General features: G+C 40.8%; 2 protein-coding genes and 1 long non-coding RNA gene across 4 annotated transcripts; 1 reads left to right on the top strand and 2 right to left on the bottom strand.

Moving 5' to 3' along the window:
- Positions 1-12,393: 12,393 nt before the first annotated feature.
- On the bottom strand, positions 12,394-12,918 carry LOC120321222. Its single transcript, XR_005560810.1, has 2 exons — positions 12,853-12,918; positions 12,394-12,800 (listed from the first exon to the last, which is right to left on the bottom strand). It is a non-coding gene; the product is annotated as an uncharacterized LOC120321222 (long non-coding RNA).
- Positions 12,919-12,958: 40 nt separating this feature from the next.
- LOC120321221 (E3 SUMO-protein ligase ZBED1-like) lies at positions 12,959-15,131 on the top strand. Of its 2 annotated transcripts, none has more exons than XM_039373310.2 (3): positions 12,959-13,060; positions 13,120-14,670; positions 14,729-15,131. In XM_039373310.2, the coding sequence occupies exon 2, from the start codon at positions 13,204-13,206 to the stop codon at positions 14,563-14,565; it is 1,362 nt and encodes a 453-aa protein (XP_039229244.1). In that variant the 5' UTR covers positions 12,959-13,060; positions 13,120-13,203; the 3' UTR covers positions 14,566-14,670; positions 14,729-15,131. The 2 variants fall into 2 exon arrangements, with proteins under 2 accessions (XP_039229244.1, XP_039229250.1); XM_039373316.2 differs by having other exon boundaries at positions 13,016-13,060; positions 13,117-14,670.
- Positions 15,132-19,020: 3,889 nt separating this feature from the next.
- LOC120321621 lies at positions 19,021-26,742 on the bottom strand. Its single transcript, XM_043207127.1, has 3 exons — positions 26,466-26,742; positions 26,243-26,338; positions 19,021-19,149 (listed from the first exon to the last, which is right to left on the bottom strand). The coding sequence occupies exons 1-3, from the start codon at positions 26,556-26,558 to the stop codon at positions 19,021-19,023; spliced, it is 318 nt and encodes a 105-aa protein (XP_043063062.1). The 5' UTR covers positions 26,559-26,742.
- Between the last annotated feature and the right edge of the window lie 568 nt (positions 26,743-27,310).

The following is a 27,310-nucleotide window of genomic DNA, read 5'->3' as shown; positions in this document are numbered from 1 at the left end:
TCAACATCTTTACCGACCACCAGCCGCTAACCTTTGCAGTATCGGAATCCAATCCGAATGCAAAGATTAAAAGGTGGAAAGCGCGCATTGATGAATCAGGGGCGCGTATTTTCTACAAACCCGGCAAAGAAAACTTGGTCGCCGATGCATTGTCACGGCAACAAATTAACGTCATGGAGGAGCAAGAAGCTCAATCGTGCGTGGCCACTATTCACAGCGAGCTCTCCTTGACGCACACTATCGAATCGACGGATAAGCCCCTAAACTGCTTTTAGAACCAGATAACTCTGGAGGAGGCACGCTTTCCGTTAAAGCGCAGCTTCGTCCTCTTTGGAAACAAGAGACGGCATGCGATTAACTTCCCCTGCAAAGAGTCATTGATTGATGAACTCGCAGATGTAATCGTTCCCAAGGGCGTAAACGCCATTCATTGTGACCTGCACACGCTGGCACTAATACAGGACGAATTGGTTCGGAGATTTCCAGCCACCAAATTTTGGCACTGCAAAAACCGTGTAACGGATATTTTTGCAGTCCCTGAGAGACGGGAAATTCTTACCGTAGAACACAATAGGGCCCACAGGTCGGCCCTAGAAAACGTTAAGCAGGTACTCTCCGAGTACTACTTTCCGAAGATGACCAAGTTGGCTACCGAAATCGTAGCAAACTGCAAAACATGCGCGAAAGCCAAATACGATAGGCACCCAAAAAAACATGAGCTAGGCGAGACTCCGATCCCCTCTCATGTGGGAGAACTACTGCACATCGACATTTTTTCTACGGATAAAAAATATTTTTTTTCACTTGCATTGACAAGTTTTCGAAGTTCGCAATTGTGCAACATGTCCACTCTAGGACAATCGAAGACCTTAAACCGGCCATACTACAGATTATGAATTTTTTCCCTAGGGCTAGAGTAGTTTACTGCGATAATGAACCTTCATTAAATTCGCATACTATCTCGACCATGCTTGACAATCACTTTGGCGTTAGCATTGCCAATGCACCGCCACTCCATAGCATGTCAAATGGGCAAGTGGAGCGCTTTCATAGCACCCTTTTGGAGCTTGCTCGTAGCCTAAAAATCGACAAGGGCATAACCGATACTGTGGAAATTATTTTGTTGGCAACCGCCAAATATAATAAGTCAATTCACTCTGTCGTTGACAAACGACCAGTTGACATCGTGCAGGAGCACCCAGATGACCCACAGACGGAAGTTTGGAACAAAATCATTAAGGCACAAAACACGCTCAGGACCAGGGAAAACGCCTCCCGACAACACAGAGTATTCGAAGTCGGCGAGAAGGTATTGGTTAAATCCAATAGAAGGCTGGGAAATAAACTCACACCCTTGTGCGAGGAGAGAGCCGTAGAAGCGGACCTGGGGACCACGGTCCTCATTAAGGGGAGGGTGGTCCACAAGGACAATCTTAAATGATGTAACCGACAATGTCCTTTATGGTTTTTTTATTATTAATTTTTTATATTCATTTTGTATATTATATTTTTTATCACACCTTCAAGCCGTCTGGCGCACTTTATTTTCTATATTCATTAGTTATTACACCTTCAAGCCGCTTGGCGCACTTTGTTTTTTACTATAGGTTCATAGCCACTGGCATAGTTGTTTTAGGTTCATTTTATCGGTGGTGGGAAAACCCTCTATAAGCATAAAAATAGCTAAAGTTTAATTTCACAGGATCGGACCAACATTTTGCATACTCCTGTCCTTGGCGTCTGGCCACGTTACCGATTATTCACAGGCCAGGTACATCCCCGTTGTAGATGGCGAAATCCTAGTATGGGAGGAGTTTGCTTACGTCACGCACACAGCAAACCTCTCAGAATATGGGCGCGTAATAAAGGAAACAACCAACATGATAGACAGGTTTCCGCTATCCCATATGAAGAAGCTTCTGAGCGTGGATACCGCCCACCTCCAGGACTTGTTAGAGTCGTTGGGCGTTCATCACAGAGTAGCTAGGAGCTTGGATTTCTTAGGATCTATGCTAAAGGTTGTAGCAGGGACACCAGATGCCAGCGACTTAGAAAAAATCAGGTTTTCCAAAATGAAATTAGTCGAGTCTAGCAATAGACAGATCCAAATTAACACCAAAACCCAAAATCAAATTAATCAACTTACCTCTACCGTCAATTCAATTTTGAGATCAGCCAAAACCTCACAAATAGACACTGGACACCTATATGATACACTGCTTGCTAGAAACCGCATGTTGATGGCGGAATTACAAAATTTAATGCTTGCAATAACCCTAGCCAGGATTAACATTGTTAGTCCGAACATTTTAGATCACGAAGACTTAAAAACAGTTTGGCTTGAGGAACCCACCGATACACCTATAGGAGATCTTTTGTCCGTCTCGTCTGTAAAGATTTTACAGTCCCGTAACATTTTACACTTTATCATTAAATTCCCCAAAATTAAATTAGCCTGCAAGAAGATCACTATTTTCCCAGTTGCCCATGGTGGAACGATGTTGCAGATCATAGACAATGTCATAGCCGAATGCAGCGGAGAAGTTTACGCCATCAAAAACTGCTCCGAATCACCGAGAGCCACATTCTGCCGCCTAGCTTCAGAGAGTTCGTGCGCCAAAGAACTGCACGCCGGTGGGGTAGCACACTGCCGAGTACAAGAAAGTGACCTGCATCCGATAACCTACGTAGATGAAGGAATCATTATCATCAACGATAGGTCTGCCAAAGTGCGAGTGGACAACGGCACAGAAATCTGGACTCATGGCACACACCTCATAACCTTTGACAAACAGGCCACTATAAATGACACACTCTTTATCAACCACAATAACACCCAGAAGAGAGCTCCAGGGACAGCAAGTCTTCCCTTATTGAACATCACCGCCACCCAAGATGTCCTCAGCCTCCCGTATCTTCACCGTCTGAGTGAACGAATCTTGGAGTTCATAAAGGAGTTCAGGGAAGAGATTGACAACCATTGAACACGTCTCGTAACAACTATTGCAGGAGCAATATGCTGCGCACTCATCTGCATCGGGCTCATTTTTAGGCGTTTCACCGAGGCAAGAAACGCAAGGCAAGGCCGAGGGCGGCCTTAATTCCGAGGGGGGAGTAGTTAACTAAAGTTAACCGGGCGACGGCTACGACCGATCGTCCGAAGACTCGCTCCGGCCAAACTGCTGACACAGCGTCTGGCCGGAAGCCCGTGCAAGTTAACTAAAGTTAACCGGGCGACGGCTACGACCGATCGTCCGAAGACTCGCTCCGGCCAAACTGCTGACACAGCGTCTGGCCGGAAGCCCGTGCATAGCCGGCAAACACTACCCGTTGGAGTGGCCGCTATGAGTTTCATATTTTGTTAGCCTTAAGTTCAGTTCGTTTTGGACATTCATAAAATAAAGAGCCATCGCTCGTGAACCAACAACTCCGGCATTCTGTCGTTAATTTTATATATTGATCATAGCAATCTGAGTCCCTAGGCCAGTTGCGTTAAGGAAGACAGTCATCTTCCCAACGTAATCGTCATAGATCTCCAAGTGGATTTATCACCCTCTTCCCCTGTGCGAGGGACACCATCAGCCAACCGGCACATCATCGGAGACTGCAGCGAGGGATCCCCCTGTGGCCACCTGAATCTTAATTAATTTACACATACAATTTTAAAACCAATAAAAAAGGGTAAAATAATTTACGAGATAAAATACACTAAAATCATCCAATGTAACCAAATAAATTACGGCCTTAAAGGAAATTTTATAGACGAAAAAATCTCTCTCTTGCAATATAAATTACACATACTTAAAGAAGAATTTAATAACCTAGTCCATGCAATAGATTGGGCAAAAACAGATACCATAAATTCCATTATACTCGTATTATCAGAATATGAAACTGAAAAAATCGAAAACCTATTCAATAAAGAAATTGTTTTCATGAACATAGAAGAACTGCTAGAATTTTTCAAAATAAAAATAGCCAGCAACGGCAAAAACCTATTGTACATTATTAGCATACCTTTAATTTCTAACGAAACCTGTACACATACAATTTTAAAACCAATAAAAAAGGGTAAAATAATTTACGAGATAAAATACACTAAAATCATCCAATGTAACCAAATAAATTACGGCCTTAAAGGAAATTGTGAATCCCATAACGATAAGTCAATTTGTAATAAAATAAACCTAGTAGACCTAAGCAACGACACGTGTATCACACCGCTACTAAGAAGCCGAACACCTAACTGCAAGATCATCAATAGCCAACACGTATCGGACCACGAGGAAATTCTGACCGGCACCATTCTCCTGAATGACTTCAGAGGCACCGTACTCATCGACAGGGAGGAGGCAACCTTGGAAGGAACGTTCCTAGTCCAATCCCAGAACTCTACAGTCGTCATAGCAAATGACGTATATGAGACAAAGATGATGACGTACGCCGAGGCTGCACCCCCAGTTCTTCAACTCCAAGCACGAGAGAGCAAGGTGAAAGAAGTTCTTTCGCTACAAATGCTAAAGGAATTCAATATCAACAATACCAGGGAGCTTGAGATGATAAGAGACGACAGCACCAAGACAGCAACAATCAACGTCTCGGTGACAGGGACTCTGCTTTTGGCACTCATCGCGGCAATCGGCTGGATAGCAAAACAAAAGCTATCTCATAGGGGCAACCAGCTAAATAAGGAAGTTGAAACACCAGGAACAAAACCAAAGACACCTACTGGACCAACCCTGAAACGCCTCTACATCGCATCCGAGGACGTCTGCGTCTAAAGGGGGAGGAGTTAAGACCAAATATGATAAGAACACACAAGAACCCAAATCTCGATCACGACTCCACCACATGCAGTACATCCGCCACGAGCAGACAGTCAACGAAGTCCCAATAACAACAACAAGCCCAATGCAGCCCAACATAAACCAAGAAATTGCACAACAAACAGCAGCTCAGCAAGAACTGGCACATTGACTCCAGCTACGACGGCAGTGCATCCGCCACGTGCGCCGCATCAGCAGAATGTCTGCACCGGCCAAGTCGTGGGAACGCCAGCCACATCGACAAACCTATTTGAAGTTGAGTTGTCAACGTTGGTGCGATTTAATTTCGGCTGATTGCCAGCCTGTTTGGGTTGTGGGCTTAGCTTTCGCTTTATTTGAATGTAGCGATCCAGCCCTGTTTGAAACAGTTTTGTGTTTTGTTTTGGTTCTTGTCCGCTTTTGTTTTCTAGAGTCTGAGAGAGTGCACTTGCTTTAGTTGTTGTTGATTCAGCAGAAATGTACACAGCTCTCGGTACTGAGCATAGTGTTGTTGTTGTTGTTTTTGCTATAGGTGCAGTTGCAGTAGATATCGAAGTTACTGTGCTGGTAGCTACAGAGCTTTACACCGTTTGCAATGAGAAGAGCGCGAGAGAGACGCTCTCAATGCGTTCGGGTTCACATCGTGCAGTCATAAGCATTGGTAAGCAAGACCGCGTTCGTTTGCTTTCTGCAGGTGCTAGGTCATTGGCCCGATGGATTGTTTGGCACTCGCGGGCGTTAGACACGACGGTGAAGTATGCATTGTTTCGTTGGAGAGAGAGCCGGCGCTCGTCTTGCTCTTTTTGCCGCTGAGCGCGCAAATCGCGTTGGCTCATTTTGGAACTGTCGATTTGTTTGTTGTCTATTTAAATTAGCTTTTGTTTTAATTTAATGTTTCCACATACAACAAATATTATAGATTTGCAATTTAACATTGCTAATAGCGTCTTTTCACTGATATTTGTAATTTATTTTGTTTTATTTATTCACTTCACTTAAATAAATCAATTGATTGACAGAGCTCGATGAAAATACGTCTTACCCCGACGCGAGTCAGCTTAATAATCAAGCAAGCTTTTAACACGACTTTATTGCTCATTTCCCGGCTCGCAGTTTCAATACTGTAAAAATATTGTAATAGATGTTACCAATCGAAATGAGCAGTTGGAAATTATCATGACAGAACACAATCGTGCACACAGGGCAGCTCAGGAGAATACCAAGCAAATCCTCCGTGATTACTATTTCCCCAAAATGAGCAGCCTTGCAAAAGAAGTGGTTGCAAATTGCAAAATATGCACCAAAGCCAAATATGACAGGCACCCTAAGAAACAGGAGCTCGGGGAAACACCCATACCTAGCTATACCGGCGAAATGTTGCACATTGATATCTTCTCAACCGATAAGAAGCAATTCTTAACGTGCGTTGACAAGTTCTCAAAGTTTGCAATAGTGCAACCAGTGCTGTCCAAATCAATAGTGGATGTCACAGGGCCCCTACTTCAACTCGTAAATTTGTTCCCCAAAATCAAGACAATATATTGCGACAACGAGGCCGCCTTCAATTCGGAAACTATTACCTCGGTACTTAAGAACAGCTACCACATTGACATTGTCAACGCGGCCCCGCTACAGAGCTTGTCAAACGGTCAGGTGGAACGATTCCACAGCACCTTGTCAGAAATCGCCAGGTGTCTTAGACTAGACAAGAAAATCAGCGATACGAATTAATTAATATTGAGGGCAACGATAGAATATAATAAGACCCTAAATTCGGTCACTCAGGAGAAACCGGTTGAGATCCTCCACTCGGGTTCCGATGATGGCTGCCTAGGCATTAAAGACAAGCTGATAAAGGCCCAGAAAAACAACATCGAAAGATGCAACCCAGCTAGGCAAAACCGTGTTTTTGAGGTAGGAGATGAGGTTTTTGTCAAAAACAATAAAAGGCTAGGAAACAAGCTTACCCCATTATGCACAGAACAAACAGTGCAGGCAGACCTGGGAACGTCTGTTCTCATTAAGGAGAGGGTGGTCCATGAGGACAACCTAAAATAAATATTCCCACTTTTATTTGCTGGTATAAGCTTTTATTTGCTGGTATACTTCTAGATAGTAAGATTTAAGAAAATACGCCGTGGTCTAATGAGACCACAACGTAGAATGCTACGTTTGGATTGCAGGTTCGCCTTCATAACGCTCATCACCCTGGCAGTGACAAATGCACGGATTACCGACTTATCTCACGCACAATTATATTCCCGTCATAGATGGTGATGTATTGGTGTTTGAACAGCGTGACTGCTTGAGGTACTCGAGGAACATATCCGAGTTTATTAGCATGGTAGATGAGACAGAGAAATTGTCCGATTTTTTTCCACAGTCGCATATGCGCAAATTGTTAGATGTTGATGTAGATCATCTCAGAAACTTTTTGTCCGTTCTAAAAATACACCACCGAATTACGAGAAGCTTAGACTTTTTGGGTACAGCTCTAAAGGTAGTCGCAGGAACCCCGGACGCCTCAGATTTCCTAAAAATTAGAATGACAGAAGCCCAGCTAGTGGACTCAAACTCCAGGCAGATTAACATAAGCTCCTAAACTCAGAAGCAGATAAACAGACTGACTGACACCATTAACAAAATTATTAAAGCCCGAAATAACGATTTGGTTGACACCCTGCACCTGTACGAGGCACTACTAGCGAGAAATGAAATGCTGACAACAGAGATACAAAATTTAATTCTCACTGTAACATTGGCTAAGGCTAACATAACATCAGCACAGACGGCGGCCCGTAAAAGGAACGCAGCTGATAACATTCGAACGGTCAGCTACCATCAACGGAACGGAGTTCGTAAGTCTTCGAAAAACAATAGACAAGCAGCCTGGTGTAGTAAAATCACCACTACTTAACATCGTCGGCCACGACCCGGTACTGAACATGACCTTGCTACACCGCATGAACAACGACAATCTGCGCTTTATCCAAGGGTTCAAGGACGTGGTTGACGCCGCGGGCTCCCCGTAACTGGTTCGTGGCTGGAGTAATCCTGAACGTTGGTCTGATTGGTTCACTCATCCTTTTTTTGGCATTAAGGAAAAGGCGAGCCTCCGTCGCAATACAACAAACCATCGATAAGCTTCATATAACCGAGGACGGTCATAATTTGAGGGGGGAGTAGTTAACAACTGATAGAGCTACCAAATATATTTTCCATATTCTTTGTATTCAGTTCTAAGCGAGCACTTTGGAAATAAAGACACAGCTACTCCGGCGACTTGCCGTAAAATACATTTTGTTTGATATAATTTATCCACGCTGAACCCGAAGGCCAGTGTCCAGCAAAGGGGGCAAAGTCACGCCCTCCACTATAATCTACGCAAGAAGACATTCCGCCTGGGTAACACAAGGACCAGGGGATCAACGATCTTCGTGAAACTTATCTACCGGGACCATCCGTAAAGGAGGAATACTGCAGCTTAGGATTAACCTAATTTATTTATAATCGGTTAAAAACGTACATACGAATTGGTAGATCGCCTTCTAAGAAATCATTTAGGTTATCTTATAAACCTCTATCAAATGAACTTAGTAAATTCCTTAAGAAGTAGAATGAGCTCCAACCTTCTTATATAAAAAAAAACTCCTTCAAATGATTATTAATACAATTATTTTATTGAACTCCAATAATTGAAATCTCTGAAGCGGAATTATGTAAGAACAGAACTGAAATTCGGATTCAAGGGATATCCGCCAATCCAAGAAAGTGTACCACTAAGGTTAAAATTAAGATTCACATTAAAACATTGGGACATGTGCATGTAGACAAAGGTCATATGGTAAGCAAATTTCCTTTAATAATAAAGAATCGCCCAGTTAAGAAAACTCGATTTTTTCGTAACATATTTTTAGGTTCTTTTCACACTAGATGGAATCCCATATCGAGAGTTCGATAACAACCACATCCTGACCATGTTAATTCAGGACTTGCATTAGAGTTCTGGGGGTTTACATAGGAGCTCCGTTTCCTTCTTACATAGCTTTAGCATACGGCTCTACTGTTGATTTGTAGTTCCGTTCAGGGGTTTTGTAATCGATACCAACACGACATGTCGCCCGATACGCGCATACATGGTAATTATTTAAAGACATTAACGCAAACGGTCATGGGTTTATCTGCCCTCCACATTTATATTTGCTATTGCCAAAACCAGCGGAGGTTTTAACAGATTCATTAATGACTCTATCTGTATCTTTACAAGCAATGTAATAAAACACACATGTTCTGTATTTCCAAAACAAATGCCGTCAGGTAATAAGAGCTGAACAGGCAAAAATTACTACTTGGTTGTGTGAGAAAATGATGCACCTAAGTGCGGCCGAACAAGTGATGACCTAGATAAGACCCCAAATCCAAAATACTGTTGTGATGCTTCCCTAAGTAATGCAAACGAGATGAAAAACTTTATGCGCCAAACTAAAGGTGGCTTGAAAGGACTGATCAACATTTTTGGCGTGGCTAAAAATAGTTTTTATCGAGCTGATAATCTCCTTTCCGCGCAAGAAATCCACTGGTGGTATGCTGCCTAAGAGGAACGCTCTGCAGCGCGCTGTTCAGTTGTCGATCGCAGCAAATCCCAAAGATCCTAAGACCGGTAACTAAAAAAAGACACGGAAAAATCCAAGCATTTGTATGTGGAGGGAGTCCAAATTGGGATTGCTAAAGATTACCACCACAAAGGAAAAATGAGTACAAGTGGGCACTGCTCTCGGTGGTTTCACATAAGAAACAAATTTTCGTTTCTCGGCTTTCTTCTGATCAAACTTTAACTTATGTATTGTCTTCTATATAAGAAAAAACAAAAGCCGAAATTTTAACTTTTAAAATGTTAACTTTTCTTACGCTAGAGACATTTAATCTTTTATCCTTATAAGCTATTTTTATCCATTTGATTTTTGGAGGGACAGTTTAGTGGCTAAGAAGTTCGAAGCTGAGATCAACAAGAAAGAATGGTATAGTCTAGTTCACCGACTAAAGCCAAAAAAAACTCCAATGAAAATGCAAGAGGCTTGCGCAGCAAGCAAACATAATTGTATTCTGATAACCTTTCCTTTGCTTCCCATCATTGTGTTTACAGACCCTAGGTTAAAGGCTGATATACTTACTCCGTGGATGCGTCTTAATTGAGGTTAGAGGAGGTACTTTTGGATGAGCAACTTAGATATCATATGCGTAAAGCTGTCATCCTATTCTTTTGTTTACATGACGTGCTCTTATATTCCGCGGTCTTCTGGATTCCCAGAATAGCTAAATCTTTTGTCGGCTACCCAATCCGTGTCAAATAGACAGTCTAGGGATCAATTTGTAGTTCCAGGTTATTTTAATAAACCTTGGCGCTACATGGTCCGCAGAAGTAAAATCTAATATCCTTCTCCCTATAGCACAACATGACCTAATCGTCAGCACGGTCAATTTATAGTTGTCGCAGGTTAATTATATGCGAAACTCTCTTGGTCGATTATTTAAACTATGTTACGTAACAAGTCCTAAAAGTGTGTTTCTCCAAACTTTCTAAGGCTAAATAATAATATAAATAAATAAATAAATATAATATATTGGTCCGTTTTTATACCCAATTAAATCATTTTTTAACACTTGTGTTAAATTAGAAATCGCGATAGTGAATACTTTTAACACAATACCGAGAGGGATAAAAGAAGAAAACTAAAAAAAAAAAAGAAACTCGCAAATTGAAAAAGAAAAATTTTACAGACTGCAGAAAGACTAAACGGTAGCAAGGAATTTAAACCTTGCTTTCTCTACCAAATAATAAATAATTTTAATATATATATATAGTTGTCGTCTTTAAACAGTGTCCTTTGCGACTACCTATAATTATAGCCGCTTTTCCAGTTTTATACCCATTACTAGAAGAGAAAGAAGAAGAGGGTATACTAAATTTTTCGGAATGTACATACAGTACATTCAAGTACAACAGTATGTTTCCGACCATTTAAAGTAAATAGCCTAAAAGCTAGAATGTTGAGATTAGACAGGCAGATTCCAGAGACAAAGACGCAGCACAAGTTGTACTCGTAGACTACAAGGGTGAAAAATATCAAAAAAAAATTTCAAAAGTGTCGGCGTGGCAGTTTTGGGCGGTTTGTAGAATCTCAACTTTCTAGCTTTTATAACTTCTGAGATCTCGACGTTCATACGGACGTTATGCAATCACCTTCAATGAGAAGACCGAAACACGAGGAGAAAACAATCACTGGGCACCCATCACGTCAAAAGGGTAGTGCGCGAGATCAAGAAGGATCCATATATAGCTGCTACCGAACTAAGGAGTCTATGGAGTTCGGCCAATACATCCGATAAAAACCATCATGGATCAAAATGAATATGGTACAATATGGTGACGCCCCCCTTTGCCGAATACGATATCACGCTAAATTGGGTCTTTCAACAAGACTATATTGGTTCCAAAATAAATGTGTTCCTGGTTTGGAGTGGCCTACACAGTCCCCAGACCGTTATTCCATCATTGGTCGGATATTATAAAAGCCGTTATAGCTTCTAAGCCAACTAACAACGAATGCCATTGTACTGCAATGAAGGGGTCCTGGAGCAAAATACCTTAAAACCTTAAAACGGTGCCACGACCTGGTTGACTTCATGCCAAAGCGTTACGCAGCTGTTATTGGTAATAAGGAATACACTACCAAATATTAAAAAAGCACGATGGGCGTAGTTTTAATACGCAAACATTTGTTAACCCAATTTTGTCGTTCATAATAAAGTTTCTTAATTAAGATAGAAATTAATAGAACAATTGTAGTAGTTTTTTTGTTCCTAAAAGGTAAATTGTTCCCTTCTAAAGCTTCTCTTAAACCCTAAAATATAGTTAGCGGACTTATTCAAACCTTTATTGTGCAAGGGAGCTATTTTTTTTGCAGCTGTATATACCATTATTACTACAAGTTTTCTACGCAAGTGCACACATTAAGATCATATATGTTTTTAATTATCTATGAAATTCAGCCAATATAAGATATAACTCATTCAAAAAAAAGTCGTCGTCTAAAATACTACCGTGGTTGACTATCTCCATTTCTTCATTTAATCAAGAGTCAATATACTTGTTTACTTGCAAACTGCATGGTTTTTTTTGTGAGTTTCGCCTCTTTATTGGCTTCTTTAAATGAGGTTATTATCTTTGTGTCTGCTTCTAATTACCTATAAACGTACATTCATTTCTAGATCTAGTCCCCGGCAGTACAGTGTATGAAACACACAATGTATTCAATATTTAATGCCAAGAAACGACATAAAAATGCTAGAAACAGTTTAGAAACACCCAAAAGTATTGTAAAATACCACAAGCCCTGTTTAAAAGTGATTACATTTAATTATTGCTGGCTACTATTATTTTGACTGGTTTAGATTTTTCTAATGGCTAACTAATTAATGGAAAAGGAATCCAAGCATAGCATTGTTGTTTTCGATCATAAAGCGTTCTAATTTGGTATACACCAGTTTTATGACTATATGTAATTTCTAGAATCCGCAACAACCACAATTTTTCAAAAATGTTATTTAGTTTTCGTAGTTATTGTTTACAAACTGCTCAATTTTAAGCATAAACTGATTATATTTATTAGGGGTGAGAATGACTTCTTTGATATCCACATTTGGATTTGGAAAAATATTTCTGGGACTTAGAAATGTAATAATGAGAACTAAAGGAAATGTAAGGCCTGTTTACACAGTGATTGCTTTCAGCTCTTAGGACAAACAGAAATTTTAGTACCCCTTACTCGTAACTTTATATATACTTTAAATAAGCTTTTGTACCGGGAAAATTAATTCAGGAAGCGGTTTTTATCCAGCATATGTATTATCTTCCCTGTTGTCGCTGGCCCATTAAGGAGTTGCAAAAAACCAACCCGCCGACTTCTTGTTCGAGTAGGTATAGCTGATTTTATTCTGAGAAGGGTTACAGTGAGACTTAAAATATTCCAAATAATTGATCGCTCACCGCAGTGTGTCCTCCTACAATCCCTGATCTCAGACAAATAGAGCTGGAAAAAACATCAGCGATACATCGATACATCGTTGTTTTCAAAACATCGGAAACATCGAGATTTTAAAACATCGATGTTCGATGTTTCCGCTTAACCCATCACTACTTTGCATGGAAAGATCTTGGTAAGCTGGTAAGATATCGAAAGAGCAGAACAGCAATGGTAAGTAGACTATTTAGTTACAATTATATGATTTGTAATGTAAATTTTTGCCAAAGTAGCTGCCGGGAAAGACGAACAAAACGACGCCGCCGAGGGTATGCTCCCAAATAAGAGGAAAAAATTTAGGACATCTTCTGTTTTAAATGTGTATTAAATGTGGCAAAACATATCAAACAAGTGGGAATACGACCAACTTGTCTTGCCACATAAAGAGGATACATCCTAATTTAACAGTAAGTGATTTGCCACAAAGGCAACAGCTGTCAATTCTGTCATTTATTGAAAAAAAATATGAAACATCGTCGAACCGAAAACAAACACTGGACAGTGCCTTATGCTCCTACATTACCTCAGACTTGCGCCCTTTTTCAGTGCTGGAAAATAAAGGCTTTAGAAATTTCGTAAGCCACCTTGATCCACGGTATGAATTGCCTTCACGAACCACATTGAGAAACGTTTCGATGGCAAATGCATACGCAGAAAAGAAGGCCAAGTTGTTCGAACTTTTAAAAAACGTAAAGCACTGTGCAATTACCTCCGAATGCTGGACGTCAAGAGCAAACGAGTGCCACTTCGTGACAGCGGACTTCGAATTGCGCAACGCTGTTTTGGTCACTGAGAAGCTCATCGACGAAACGACCCACTCTTCGGAAAACATAGCAAACTCCATACGCGCAGTGCTCGAGGAATGGAGTGTGTTAGGAAAGGTCACTGCTATGGTCACAGACAACGCCAAAAATATGATAAAGGCATGTGAGATCCTGCAAATTAGACATGTTCCATGCTTTGCGCACTCAATAAATTTAACAGTGCAGGACTGTTTGGCATCTGAAAACGTCAAACCCATTTTAGAAAAGTGTAAGCGCATTGTTGCCTTTTTTAAAAGTAGCACAATTGCCTTTGCCAAATTTAGAGAGGCGCAGGATTGCGAACGCCCATATAGTTTGAAGCAAGAGTGTCCAACCAGGTGGAACAGCGCCTTTTACATGGTGGAACGAATCTTGATTACGAAGGTTGCTATCGCAAGCGTTTTACTAAACACGTCCAAGGGGTTATTGCCGATAACCTCGGATGAAATATCCATTCTGGAGGACTTGAAGGCATTACTTTCACCGTTTGAGAATGCAACGGTGCACACATCCTCAAGTACGTCTGTGACAGGGTCATCAGTGATTCCTGTTGCTTGCGGTATATTACACAACCTGTCAGCCCTGAAATCGAAACTCCAGACAAAGGTGGTATGCGATGACTTGCTTCAAGGGGTCAATAAAAGATTGGTCCCCTATGAATCTCATACTGTGACACGAATGACCACAATATTAGACCCTCGCTTTAAAAAGGAGGGGTTTTGGAACCCATTTAATTCCTCTCAAGCAGTTAAATCTTTAGAGGAGGAGCTGTCGCACATCTATGCTCAAACAAAATCATCTACATCTTTAAACCCGCCAACACCAGAACCCACAGCAGAGTCCAACCTGTTATTCAGTTTCTTACAGGCCAACTAAAATAAAAAAATTCAAAGCGATCGCGTGGATTCTATACTAGCTCTACGCCATTATTTGAATGGTACTAATTTGGAGCCTGCACAAAACCCATTAGATTATTGGAAGGTACAAAAAATAATAATTTAGATGGTAACCAACTTAATCCAATTTCTTCTTTTAACAGATATCAAATAACACCGCATTCAAAACATGCGATTTTAAAGTACTTCTGCGTTCCGGCCACTTCCACTGAAAGTGAACGAATGTTTAGCAAGGAAGGACTGGTTGTGAGCGAAAAGCGGAGCTCGCTAAAAGCCAAAAATATTAATGTTATTTTATTTTTAAACAAAAATGACTGTATAAATTAATTTAAGTTATGTATCTTTTTTTTTTGAGTAGAACTCAATGTTATTTTTTATTTTATCAATTGAATTGTTATTTTATTTTAATTTTTTTTTTTCCTTTTTATGTTTAAGAAGTAAAAACTATAAGGAAACTATGGACCTCTAATAAAGCTTTTTTTTATAAACAACTTGTATCCATTTGATGAATTTATGCGGAATAAAATACACTTTACAAAAAAAAAACCCCTAAAAAGTTCGATGTATCGATACATCGATGTTTTTTTCTGAAAAACGTCGAAACATCGATGTAGGTAAACATCGATGTTTTTCCAGCTCTACAGACAATGTATAAAAAACCTCGCAAAAAATATGGCGGCGATCGGTAAACTTAATATGACCACTTCTTCATGGGTCAAAAATCCGTATACAATATAAAATACTATACTACATACTATAAACTATCGATAATCAAATTCGACCAGCGACAGGCCCTTACTCGTAACGTTAAATATACTAAAAAAAAAAAACTTTTGTACCGGGAAAATTAATCCAGGAAGCGGTTTTTATCCTCCTGGCCAACGTGGAGAAGTCAATATTATTTTGTTGTCAGAGTTTTGTACATACATTTTTGTAATCGGTTAAAAACGTACAACCGAATTGGTAGATCGCCTTCTAAGAAATCATTTAGGCTACCTCTATCAAATTAACTTAGTAAACACCTCAAGAAGTAGAATAAGCTCCAAACTGTCCTTCTTATATAAAAAACAACTCCTTTAAAGGATTATTATTACAATTATTTTATTGAACTCCAATAATTGAAATCTCTGAAGTGGAACTATGTAAGAACAGAAATGAAATGCGGATTCAAGGGATATCCGCCAATCCAAGAAAGTGTGCCACTAAGGTTAAAATTAAGATTCACATTAAAACATTAGGACATGTAGACAAAGATCATATGGTAAGCAAATTTCCTTTAATAATAAAGAATCGCCCAGTTAAGAAAACTCGATTTTTTCGTAACATATTTTTAGGGTTTTTCCACGCTACGATCGAATCCCCTATTGAGAGTTCGATAACAACCACATCCTGACCAAGTTAATTCAGGACTTGCATTAGAGTTCTGGTTGTTTACATAGGAGCTCCGTTTCCTTCTTACATAGCTTTAGCATACGGCTCTACTGTTGATTTGTAGTTGCGTTCCGGGGTTTTGTAATCGATACCAACACATGTCGCCCGATACGAGCATACATGGTAATAATCTAAAGACATCAAAGCAAACGGTAATGGGTTTATCTTCCCTCCACATTTATATTTGCTATTGCCAAAACCAGCGGTGGTTTTAATAGATTCATTAATAACTCTATCTGTAACTATACAAGCAATGTAATAAAACACACTACTTCCCAAAAAATGCCGTCAGTTAATAAGAGCTGAGCAGGCAAACTTGGTTGTGTGAGAAAATGAAATTAAATAACCTTAATCACCCTTAACTAGGTAATGCGAACGAGATGAAAAAGTTTATGCGTCATACTAAAGGTGGCTTGAAAGGACTGAGCAGCAGTTTTGACGTGGCTAAAAATAGTTTTCATCGAGCTGATAATCTCCTTTCCGCGCAAGAAATCCTCTAGTGGTATGCTGCCTAAGAGGAACGCTCTGCAGCGCGCTGTTCAGTTGTCGATCGTAGCAAATCCCAAAGATCCTAAGACCGGTAACTAAAAAAAGACACGGAAAAATCCAAGCATTTGTATGTGGAGGGAGTCCAAATTGGGATTGCTAAAGATTACCACCACAAAGGAAAAATGAGTACAAGTGGGCACTGCTCTCGGTGGTTTCACATAAGAAACAAATTTTCGTTTCTCGGCTTTCTTCTGATCAAACTTTAACTTATGTATTGACTTTTATATAAGAAAAAACAAAAGCCGAAATTTTAACTTTTATAATGTTAACTTTTCTTACGCTAGAGACATTTAATCTTTTATCCTTATAAGCTATTTTTATCCATTTGATTTTTGGAGGGACAGTTTAGTGGCTAAGAAGTTCGAAGCTGAGATCAACTAGAAAGAATGGTATAGTCAAGTTCACCGACTAAAGCAAAAAAATTCCTATGAAAATGCAAGAGGCTTGCGCAGCAAGCTAACATAATTGTATTCTGATAGCCTTTCCTTTGCATCCCATATCATTGTGTTTACAGACCCTTGGTTAAAGGCGGATATACTTACACCGTGGATGCGTAGTTCCGCGGCTTTCTGGATTCCCAGAATAGCTTAATCTTTTGTCGGCTACCCAATCCGTGTCAAATAGACAGTCCGATAGGGACCAATTTGTAGGTCCAGGTTATTTTAATAAACCTGGCGCTACATGGTCCGCAGAATAAAAATCTAATATCCTTCTCCCTATAGCACAACATGACTTAATCGTCAGCACGCTCGATTTATCGTTGTCTCTTGCGAAACTCTCTTGGTCGATTATTTAAACTATGTTATGAACATGTCCTGAAAGTGTATTTCTGCAAACATTCTAAGGCTAAATAATTTTATACTGACTTTAATTGGTCCGTTCTAAGGCTAAGTCATTTTATACTGGCTTTAATTGGTCCGTTCTTTACTCGGTTTTAATTAAATCATTTTTTAACACTTGTGTTCCAATGTACTATACGCCTATCTCCAACAAACCTTCTTGGCTTAATAAAGAGTAGATACACCTGCTTAATGCACAGTATTTTAAGATGTATTTATTTTGATGTAAATTCCAGTTCGCAAAGGATCCGAAGCGTTCTTATAGTTTCGTTAGTAATAAGCGCATAACCACTTTTTACTCTTCCTCGCTTTTTATTAAAAATACTACGGTAACATTCCAATTTCCCAAAAAACATATTCTACGTCACTTCGTTATTCTTACACAGCGATCCGATTTTTCGACGAAAATTCACATTTTTCATAGAAAGTAAGCCTATTTTAATAATAAAATTTGAATAGTTTATTCTTTGTCTAATATGAATATGTACATTTTAATTGTTTTGCTGCATTCTTGAAATTTGGACAGTTAGCTGTTTGATTACATGCTTGCTAGACATAAAAGCTGAAAGATTTTGTTGACATTTTTGTTGTCCAAAAAAAGAAAAAGTTAACTAGGGAACCCATCCTTCGTGGAGTAAAACTAATTTTGTGCCATAAAAGTAATTATGTGAATTAATTATGTGTAATGCAAGGTGTATATAACTAATTTTAAAAATCGACTTTGCTTCGAAGTGTATAAAGCCCTAATATTATAGCTGTAGTTGAGCTCGCCTATGAGCAACTGCTTGAAATCTACATATAAAACAATCGACTTAAGAACGGAGAAAAAGGATGAAGTCAACACCAAATTGAGAAGCTTTCACCTTTACATACAAAAAAGAACTTGGCAAATTGTATAGAAATATGGCCAGGTTTAAGACAAAGCATTCCGAATGGCTTTTGTCCAACATGGCTATAACAGTAAGTTTCTTATGTGATGTGTAAATCTGCTTGAGTGTGAGGACATTTCAGGTATGACGAGTTGCCGGTCTTGTCTTGGGACTCCGTGGAAAACCCGTGTGTTTATCGTCCTTACCTGTCTTCTGGCAAAAACGATAAGTGCCCTCATGAATCGAGACATGCAGGGACTTTTGTTCAAAGGGCGTTGGCGGTAGAAATCCATTCCGTGTCCACACGCATAGCAAACCATATCGTGCAAAGAGATTCTGCATCCTGGCGCTGTTCTGTTGGACTCGCGGCTGTCTCCCATTAAAGGTTGGAGTTCTTCAACAAGGACACCATCATAAATACTTTCTCATACGTTTAAGCGTATTCATTTATCATTTAAGAGTCTACTTTGCATCGGTTTTCCGTGGTTTTTTAACTGAGCCCTTTCTTTTTAATCTTTGCCGGTGATCTTATTGGGGACGTCTCCAGTAAACTACGCATTTAGGAGTTCATGTTATCTTTTAAGAGTTCTACGCTTTCATTCTCAACGATCTTGCGTTTCAATTTAAAATGCGATACTCTTGTGACACTTGTTCTTGTGTCGAGGTGTCTATATGCCTTAGAAAGCTATACGTAGGGTTTCTGGGTAATCCAGGTGGTTGTGTCATTCTTGGTTTCTCCGTAAAGGTTTATGCGGCTTGTAACTCAGCCTCTTTCACCAAATCCATCAGTTTTTCCCGCTTGTCGGTAGCTTCCGACCGGTCTTCCGAACTTGCCTGGTATTGCAGAAACATGCTGGAGCGCACCCCTAGGTTGTCCTAGGGGTAGATTCATCCCACCGGCTGAATCATCCATTGTGATGCCAATTTGGTCTGCCCGGTGTCCTACCTCCTCCGGCTTGTTTTCGAAGTTTTTGAGACTCTCTTGATTTTTTTTTTTATAATTCCTTCTTATTTCTCTCGGGAACTTATGGCTTCTACGAGCGCCTTCCATCTAACTCTGTTTTGTGCTGTCTGTTTAGCATTTTCCCATGTGATGTTTATTTGGGCAAGTTCTTGTTGAGCGGTTCTTCTCCATGTTGCTCTAGGCCTTCCTACCCTCCTGCTTTCTTTGGGGTTCCCGTCCAGTGCCATCCTTACTTTGCTACTAGGGTTTCTCCTGAGAGCGTGCCCTATCCACATCCATTTCTTCTTCCTTATTTGGGTGTGTATCGGGGGATCGCTCGTAACGCGCCACAGCTCTGTGTTGGCTATTCTGTTTAACCAGAATATCCCACATATGATTCTCAGGCATTTGTTGCTGAAAACTTGCAGTTTCTGCGTTATTTTCTTCGTTGCGAGCCATGTCTCACTTCGGTATAGCAGTATGGATTTCACACACGCATTGTAGATCCGGAGCTTTGTTCGCCAGCTTATTTGTCTGTTTCTCCAAATGCGGTATAGTCTCCCAAATGCCGAGCGGGCTTTGCCAAGACGACTCGAGACATCATCATCAACTCCTCCACTGTTGGATATGATGGTGCCAAGGTATGGGAAACTGTTGACGAACTCGATTGGGTTCCCATGTATGATGATGTTTCCTTGGTTGGAGTGGTTGAATCGCATAGCTTTTGTTTTTGCTACGTTTATCTCGAGTCCGACGCTGCTGGCTATCCTGACGAGGTTATCACTTTTACTCTGCATATCGCCAAGTCTATCAGAGATAAGACAAATGTCGTCTGCATAGTCCAAGTCCTCAAGGTGTCCGGTGAGGCTCCACGTAATTCCGGGCTTGGTCCACCTTCCTCGCAGCTACATGCTCCGGTGTCTTCAAGTTCCCACACTGAGCCTTCTGCCCCGCTCTCGACTTCTTGTACTCTAATTGCCCAGGATCTCGGTAGTGACCTTGTGCTGCTAGCCACTGCAACCATTCTAGTGTAGAATCGGTCGGTACTGTTCGTTCCCTGCAGGGCCTTGTTAGATTCTGGCTCTCAACTGCACTGGGTCACCTCTCGGTTTGCAATTCAACTGAAACTTAAGAGGTCTAGGTCGTTTGGCTCCGTCACTGGAATCGGGGATTCCAATTTCGCGACTGATGGATTCTCGTTAGGAATTGCGATGCAGTCTGTCATTTCGAGTTTCTCAACAAGCATAACAGCAGTTATCGCTCCCAATATCTCGTATCGCCACCCAAGCTTTAATGTGGACATTGGGAAGATTCCAGAAAACCTGCAGCTCGCCGACCCGGAATTTCATAAAGCTCAGCGTGTTGACCTGTTAATAGGAGCTAGCCTGTTTTATGAGCTGCTGTGCCTAGGTCAGATAAAGTTGTTGCCAGGACTTCCACTGCTTCAAAAAACTCGTCTGGGCTTGGTTGTGTCTGGAGACTGCGCGCGCCCGTGCGGTAGCGCCTTAATAGCTTCACGCGCTTCTTCTGCAGCCAGCGAGGAAAACAGCATTGATGTTGAACTTGATTCACTTCTGCAGCGCTTTTGGGAGGTAGAAAATTGTTCCGGCCCAATAGTTCAAGCCACTAAGGAGGAGTTAGATTGCGACGCCTACTTTGTTAAAAATTACAACCGAATGCCAGCTGGCGATTACTCGGTACGTTTGCCGCTTAAACTCCATTTGGATTCTTTAGGAGATTCCTATCCTCAGGCTGTGCGGAGATTCTTGTCCCTGGAAAGGAAGCTTACAAAGCACCCTGGCTTGAGGCTTAAATATGCGGCGTTCATGAAGGAATATCGTCATCTGGGACATATATCGCCTGTGCCTCCTTCCGAGGTCAGCTCGTGTCGATATTTTTTACCACATCACTGCGTTATGAAGGAGGATAGCTCTACCACCAAGCTTCGCGTTGTCTTTGATGGATCAGCTGCCACTTCCACTGGTTACTCCCTTAACGATGTGTTAATGACTGGCCCGGTAATCCAGCCCAAGCTATTTCACATCCTTATTCAATTTCGCTCACACCCAGTTGCCGTTACAGGAGACATACGTAAAATGTTCCGATGTGTAAGGGCCTCGCAGGAAGATAGCTATTTGCAGTGCATTGTGTGGAGGGACTCCCCGATCGATGACCTTCAAGTATACAAACTCGACACAGTTACCTACGGCACCAAACCAGCCTACTTCTTGTCCGTAAGGGCTATGCAGCAGTTGTCAATCGATGAGCAGGCATCGTTTCCCATTGGATCAGAAATCCTTCGGCGCGATTTTTACATGGATGATCTTATCTCCGGCTCCGGCACGGTAAAGGATGCTATCAGCATAATGCAGCAGACGGCTGGCATTCTTGCGAAGGGCAAGCTCAAGCTAAGGAAATGGTGCTCTAACATTCCGCTTGTGCTGGAGGGCGTGCCCGCCGAGGACAAGGAGTCGTTCATGAAGTTTGAAAATGGTAGCGATTTCACCAAAACTTTAGGTCTCGCTTGGGATCCCGCCTCCGACATGCTATTGTTTTCGTTCTCTGCCTTTCAGTCGCTATTGAGACCCTGCAGGCGCTCTGTTTTGTCGGCGATTGCTAAATTGTACGATCCTCTCGGCCTGGTCGGTCCTGTAATCACAAGGTGTAAAATCATTTTGCAGCAGCTCTACAAGGAAAAGCTGTCCTGGGATGAAAGCCTCCCGGAAACTCATAACACGAAATGGCTGATATATGTCGCAGTTTTGAAATAATAAGTCATGTTAGTTTCCCTCGGTTCGTGTTTAGCGCAGAGTCTGGTCTTGAGGTGCATGATTTTTGTGATGCATTGATGCCTATGGAGCCTGCGTTTATTTGGTTTCTAAAGGGAATCAAAGTTTTAGCCATTTGCTTTGTTCAAAGTCGCGCATAGCTCCGTTGAGGACCATTACAGTACCAAAGCTGGAGCTTTGTGGTGCGGATCTTCTGGCTAAAATCAAGAGGGAAATAGTTGTCTTGAAAGTATTTAAAGGACGCTATTATTGTAGTCCCATATCCTCGGTTTCGTCGTTCCTGGATAAATTTGGACTTCTTAGAGTAGGCGGTCGCCTCCGGAATTCGTCATTGGTCCCATCCGGTGACTCTGGCGATTATTTCGCATTACCAAGAAACCAATCACCTCGAGCTCTTTTGGGTGCAATTCGATCCTAATATTGGCCTATTGGGGGAAGGAAGACTATTACCAAGGCCGTGAACAGATGCATCAGATGTTTTCGGATTAAGCCGCGGCTGATAGAGCACATAATGGCGGACCTTCCCAAGGAGCGCTTGGAAGGAACTTACGCTTTTGAGGTTGCTGGTATAGACTTGTGTGGACTCTTCTTTCACAAGTCGGATACTCGTAACAAGCCTGCGGTTAAATACTACGTCTTCGTTTTTATATGTTTTGCAACCAAGGCAGTGCACCTGGAGCTGATCAAGGATCTCTCGACAGTTGCGTTTCTGTGCGGACTCAAGAGGTTCATATGCACCCGGCGGAAGCCGAAGTAAATTTGGTCAGACAACGCAACCAACTTTGTCGGCGCCAAGAATGAACTTCTGAAACTTCGAAGGGTATTTCTCAGCAGCGATCATCAAGGCTCCGTTAAGAATTTTTGTTTTTCGGAGACGATTGACTGGCGGTTCATCCCTCCACAGTCGCCTCATTTCGGTGGTCTTTGGGAAACGGCGGTGAAAACGGCCAAGCATCATTTCTACCGCGCTGTGGGTACGGCGGTTCTGACCTGCCACATCTCGGCAGTTATTAACTCCAGACCTTTAGTTCCCATTTCAGAAAACCCTGCCGATCTGGACGTCCTCATTCCGGATCATTTTTTCAATGGTGGTCCGCCTTCGTCGTTTGACGAGCCAGATATAACGGGCCTAAACTATAATCGGCTTGACTCTTGGCAGCGCATCTCCTTTCTTCAGCAAATCTTTTGGTCGCGATGGAAGGAAGAATACTTGACGTTGCTCCGGCAGCGCTCCAAGTGGCGCACCCCAAAGCCTGGCGTAGCCGTGGACAACGTCGTTCTTGTTAAGGACGAGAACCTACCCCCAATGAGATGGCCAGAGTCATGCAGTTGATTCCTGGCAGAGACGGAGTCGCTCGAGTTGCAGAATTGTGATGTGTCTGCTTCCCCTTGAGGACTCTGTTGGAAACCAAGCTTCCAACGGGGGGAGGATGTTGGGTCATGCAGCCCTGCGTTTCGGCTGTCTGTCCCGCCAATTGTCACTTCTCCGTTTTTTGGCAAAGACTCAACTTGTGAATTTGATATAGCTCTTGGTCGGCCCTAGCTGTCAGTATAATAAACAAAACAAACAGTTTTGGAAAATATTCGGCTATTTATTATTCGCAACAGCTATTGAAAAAGCTCAATAGCTAAACAATGTCGGTCTCAGATTTCCTTAATAATGAAGTCGATAGAATGTTAAATGAACAAATTATAAGACCTAGTAGAACCTCCTATAATTCACCAGTTTTAGTAGTACCCAAAAAGAGTCAAAACGATGATGGAACTCTAAAACATCGACTAGTTATTGATTATTAAAAATTAAACGAGAGCACAATACAGGACAGATACCCAATGCAAGACCCGCCTGTAATATTATCTAATTTAGGAAAGTCAAAATATTTCTCAGCAATTGATTTGGAATCAGGATTCCACCAAATTTTAATGAAAAAATTTCTACAATTATGAAGTATCCGATTCCACAAAATATTAGAGAGCTTTGAAGTTTCCTAGGCCTCACTGGATATTACCGAAAATTTGTCCGAAACTATGCAAAAATTGCTAAACCCTTTACCAAATAGGAGGAGATAATAATAAAATTTCTAGGAAAATGTCAACAAAAATTTCTATACGGTTGGATGAACCACCTATAAAAACTTTTAACGAACTTAAAGATAATTTAATAGCACAAGTAAAATTTGTCCAACCAGATTATAACAAAAAATTCACTTTGACAACAGACGTAGCAATCGGAGCGGTTTTATCACAGGATAATAAACCAATTACTTTCATATCTAAAACTTTAAATAAAACCGAACAACTTTATGCCACAAATAAAAAAGAAATGTTAGCCATAGTTTGGGCTCTTAAAATCTCATAAATTATTTTTATGGAATTATCCTTTACAATCTCTGATAAAAACCCGAACGTAGAAATGAAAAGATGGCTTTCTTTCATAGAAAGTTTCACCCCAAAAATAATATATAAACCCAGAACAACAAATGTCGTTGCTGATGCATTATCTCGAATAAAAATAAATAATATTACAAACATCGATATAGAGCAATCAAGCTCAGATCAAAATACGTAGCATTCCGCTGAAAGTAGTTTTGAAAATGTAATGCAAGAGACCCGTAAACCGTTAAATCAGTTTCAACAACAACTGTTATTAACAACGCACAGTGGTTGCGCCTATATGGGGAGAGCGGACAAAAATACTTCTAGCTGACATATCGTTATGAAATTATTACTATAAGTTCTTTGAAAAATAAGAATTGAAAAAAATCTAAAAAATGGGCGTGGTCGTTAGTTTAACGCCCACCAAAAAGCAAATACCAAAAAATACACCCTAAAGTATGCTTCCATTTTGTTAATATGAAAGATTATAAATGTAACTGTTTTAATTTTAAAAAGAAAAAATACAAAAAAAGGATAATATATATATCAAGAAATACAAAAAATACTTAGAGATACTAAGGAACATCGATTTCGCATTAAGATATAAAGCAAAAGTTGTAATAAAGACGTATATAATAATGTTACAATAACAAACAGAAATCAGATATTTTGTTGCATTCTGACGGTGATCGATAGCCGCGGTCGAAAGAAATATCGTCTGGAATGAGCACCTAAGGCGAGGTTGGCAGTCCCAAGAGGAGAAGGGGAAAGTGGGATGGATGTAGAGCGCCCCCTACCGTCCACACCCAAGAAAGGGGAAGTGTGGATGGTATGTGGAGAGAGGAGAACACCGACGAAGTGCATCCACACACACTAAGACGGGAAATGAGCACTGGTATTGGCCTTGAAGTCGGTTCTCGACCTATGTGAAGGGAAAGGAGAAAACAAAAGAATAGGAAAGGGAACCGGCAGAGCCGAGCCCATAAATAGGGCGAGGTGACCGCCATGTGGGCCAGAGACGACCCGCTGCCGCGCACTAAATCCAACGGCCGTGTTTTAAAATCGGTGGCGCACAGAAACGTGGAAATTAAGATAATTTAACCCGATCCGGAGATCGACGGGAGCAGGACAGAAGCAGAACAGGAAGACCCGGCAGCCGGAAGTGGAAAATAAATAGGGTATACATGCGTTTTCTTGACCCCGGGATATCCACAGTTTGGACCCGGGGAGACCTTTTCTGGAATCCGTGGTGGATTCCAACCTCAAATCCCGCCGAGGACCAAGCCAAACCGCCCGGGAGAAGCTCGGCCAGAAAAAATTAGAATAATTATTTATTTATAATTATTTATTTATTTATTTAATCCGCCTTATTTATTCGCATTTATTTATATATTTCTATTTATTTATTAATCGTTATTTTTTAATTTATTTAACTTATTTATGTGCCCGTGTTAAAATTATGTAAAATATTCGTCTGTGTGTAATTATTTATTTATTTATTTTAGTGGCGTTTAGCATGCCATAAACAAACACACGAATATTTGTTTGAAAGACGATAAAACCTAAAGCACGTAAACACGGAGTAAAACCTAAAACACGTAAAACGATGATCAAAAAAATATGATATAAATAACCAGTAACTTATGTACAATTAAATCGCGCCGAGTCCAAGCAAAATTAAATCTAAATCTTGGAATACGACCTCCGAGAAGACCAGGCCGATCCTGTGTAGGAGTATGGACCTTTCGTAAATAACCACCTGACCCGTCTCAGCCCCTGATCCTTCTTGGAGCTCCATGTAGGCAGGAATTCTGAAGTGAAATGAGGGTTTATTAATTTATATATATTTATATGTCAATACCCGTGCAGTAGTTTCGCGTCTTTGTTGTCCTCTCCAGCTCTTTCGTCGTCGTTTTTTTTTTGTATCGTCTTTGCTTTGGCCCAGGGCGATGGAAGCCTAAAATTTTGGAAAAATTGAAAATTGTTATTTAGTATAATTGAATATTTAAATAAGTAAAGATTATAACGATGAATTGCTAGAGTGTATTAATTAGGGGGGGAAGACGAACGGATGAGCCGATAACCTGGAGGAAGCCGATGAACCACATGCCAGGGAGATCCTCAAATGGGAAATAGACGGATCCTTGGTAGGGAGGGTGCGTCAGGGTCCTTTCCATCGAAGACCAAAATCTGCGTCGTGTCGTCCGGTATTAGTCCTTCACTTGTAGTTTCTGTTGATGTTTCTTTGTTGTTTTTGTGGATTCCATGCCGAGTGGAATTTATGGTGCGACCTGTGGGCACAGGGGAAGAATCCGCCCTGGTGATGACTGGCTAGCCGGCCTTGCCCCTTTGAAATCAGCTGGCCGTAACAATTTTTTAAATTGATTTGTGTTTAGGTGGCAATTTTCGCTGTCGCGTTACCAAAGGATCTGAAGTTATTAATAGACGGTAAAATAAATCGGTGTTTGTTGTCGAAATTTTGTTGTATCCTTATTTTTGGATTCAGCAGCTTCCTCTGACAACTCGCCGATCGATATGAGAGCATTTTCAATTATGGCAGGCCCGTGTATATTCTTTTGTGTAAGATAACTCAGACATCTGCAAAGTTCTGCAGCTAAAATTGTTTAAAACATTGACCAATATTTTAAAATTCATTTCATCGTGCTATCAGGTGCCCATCACTTTTAAAACTCTAAGTGAAAAATAAGTTCAATTAACACTTAATACTTAAAAAGATACAAACACTTAACAAACTAAAACAACACGTCAGAAACTCGAACACTGCAAAAAGTTACAGTAAATACCTTTAATTGTAATATTAAATGATTCAATTTTAAAAACACTTTATTTTTAACGCGTAACATAGGACAAGCAGAAAAATACGACGAAAGCTTGACCTTGAAGACTGCAAGACAGCTTGAGTTTATTA

The sequence above is a fragment of the Drosophila yakuba genome, chromosome X (genome assembly GCF_016746365.2).
Source record: "Drosophila yakuba strain Tai18E2 chromosome X, Prin_Dyak_Tai18E2_2.1, whole genome shotgun sequence".
In the NCBI taxonomy this organism is placed as follows: Eukaryota; Metazoa; Arthropoda; class Insecta; order Diptera; family Drosophilidae; genus Drosophila; species Drosophila yakuba.
The sequence above is the reverse complement of the archived record's forward strand: the minus strand, read 5'-3'. Positions and strand labels throughout refer to the sequence as shown.

What these genes read in the sequence shown, in the direction of transcription:
- LOC120321221 (XM_039373310.2), top strand. Translation starts at nt 13,204, where the DNA reads ATGTGTATTAAATGTGGCAAAACATATCAAACAAGTGGGAATACGACC.
- LOC120321621 (XM_043207127.1), bottom strand. Translation starts at nt 26,558, where the DNA reads ATGGAAAGGACCCTGACGCACCCTCCCTACCAAGGATCCGTCTATTTC. An exon ending in GGTTCATCGGCTTCCTCCAG is followed by an intron (nt 26,339 to 26,465) that starts GTTATCGGCTCA and finishes CCAAAATTTTAG; the next exon opens with GCTTCCATCGCCCTGGGCCA. An exon ending in GACGCGAAACTACTGCACGG is followed by an intron (nt 19,150 to 26,242) that starts GTATTGACATAT and finishes ATCTACCCCTAG; the next exon opens with GACAACCTAGGGGTGCGCTC.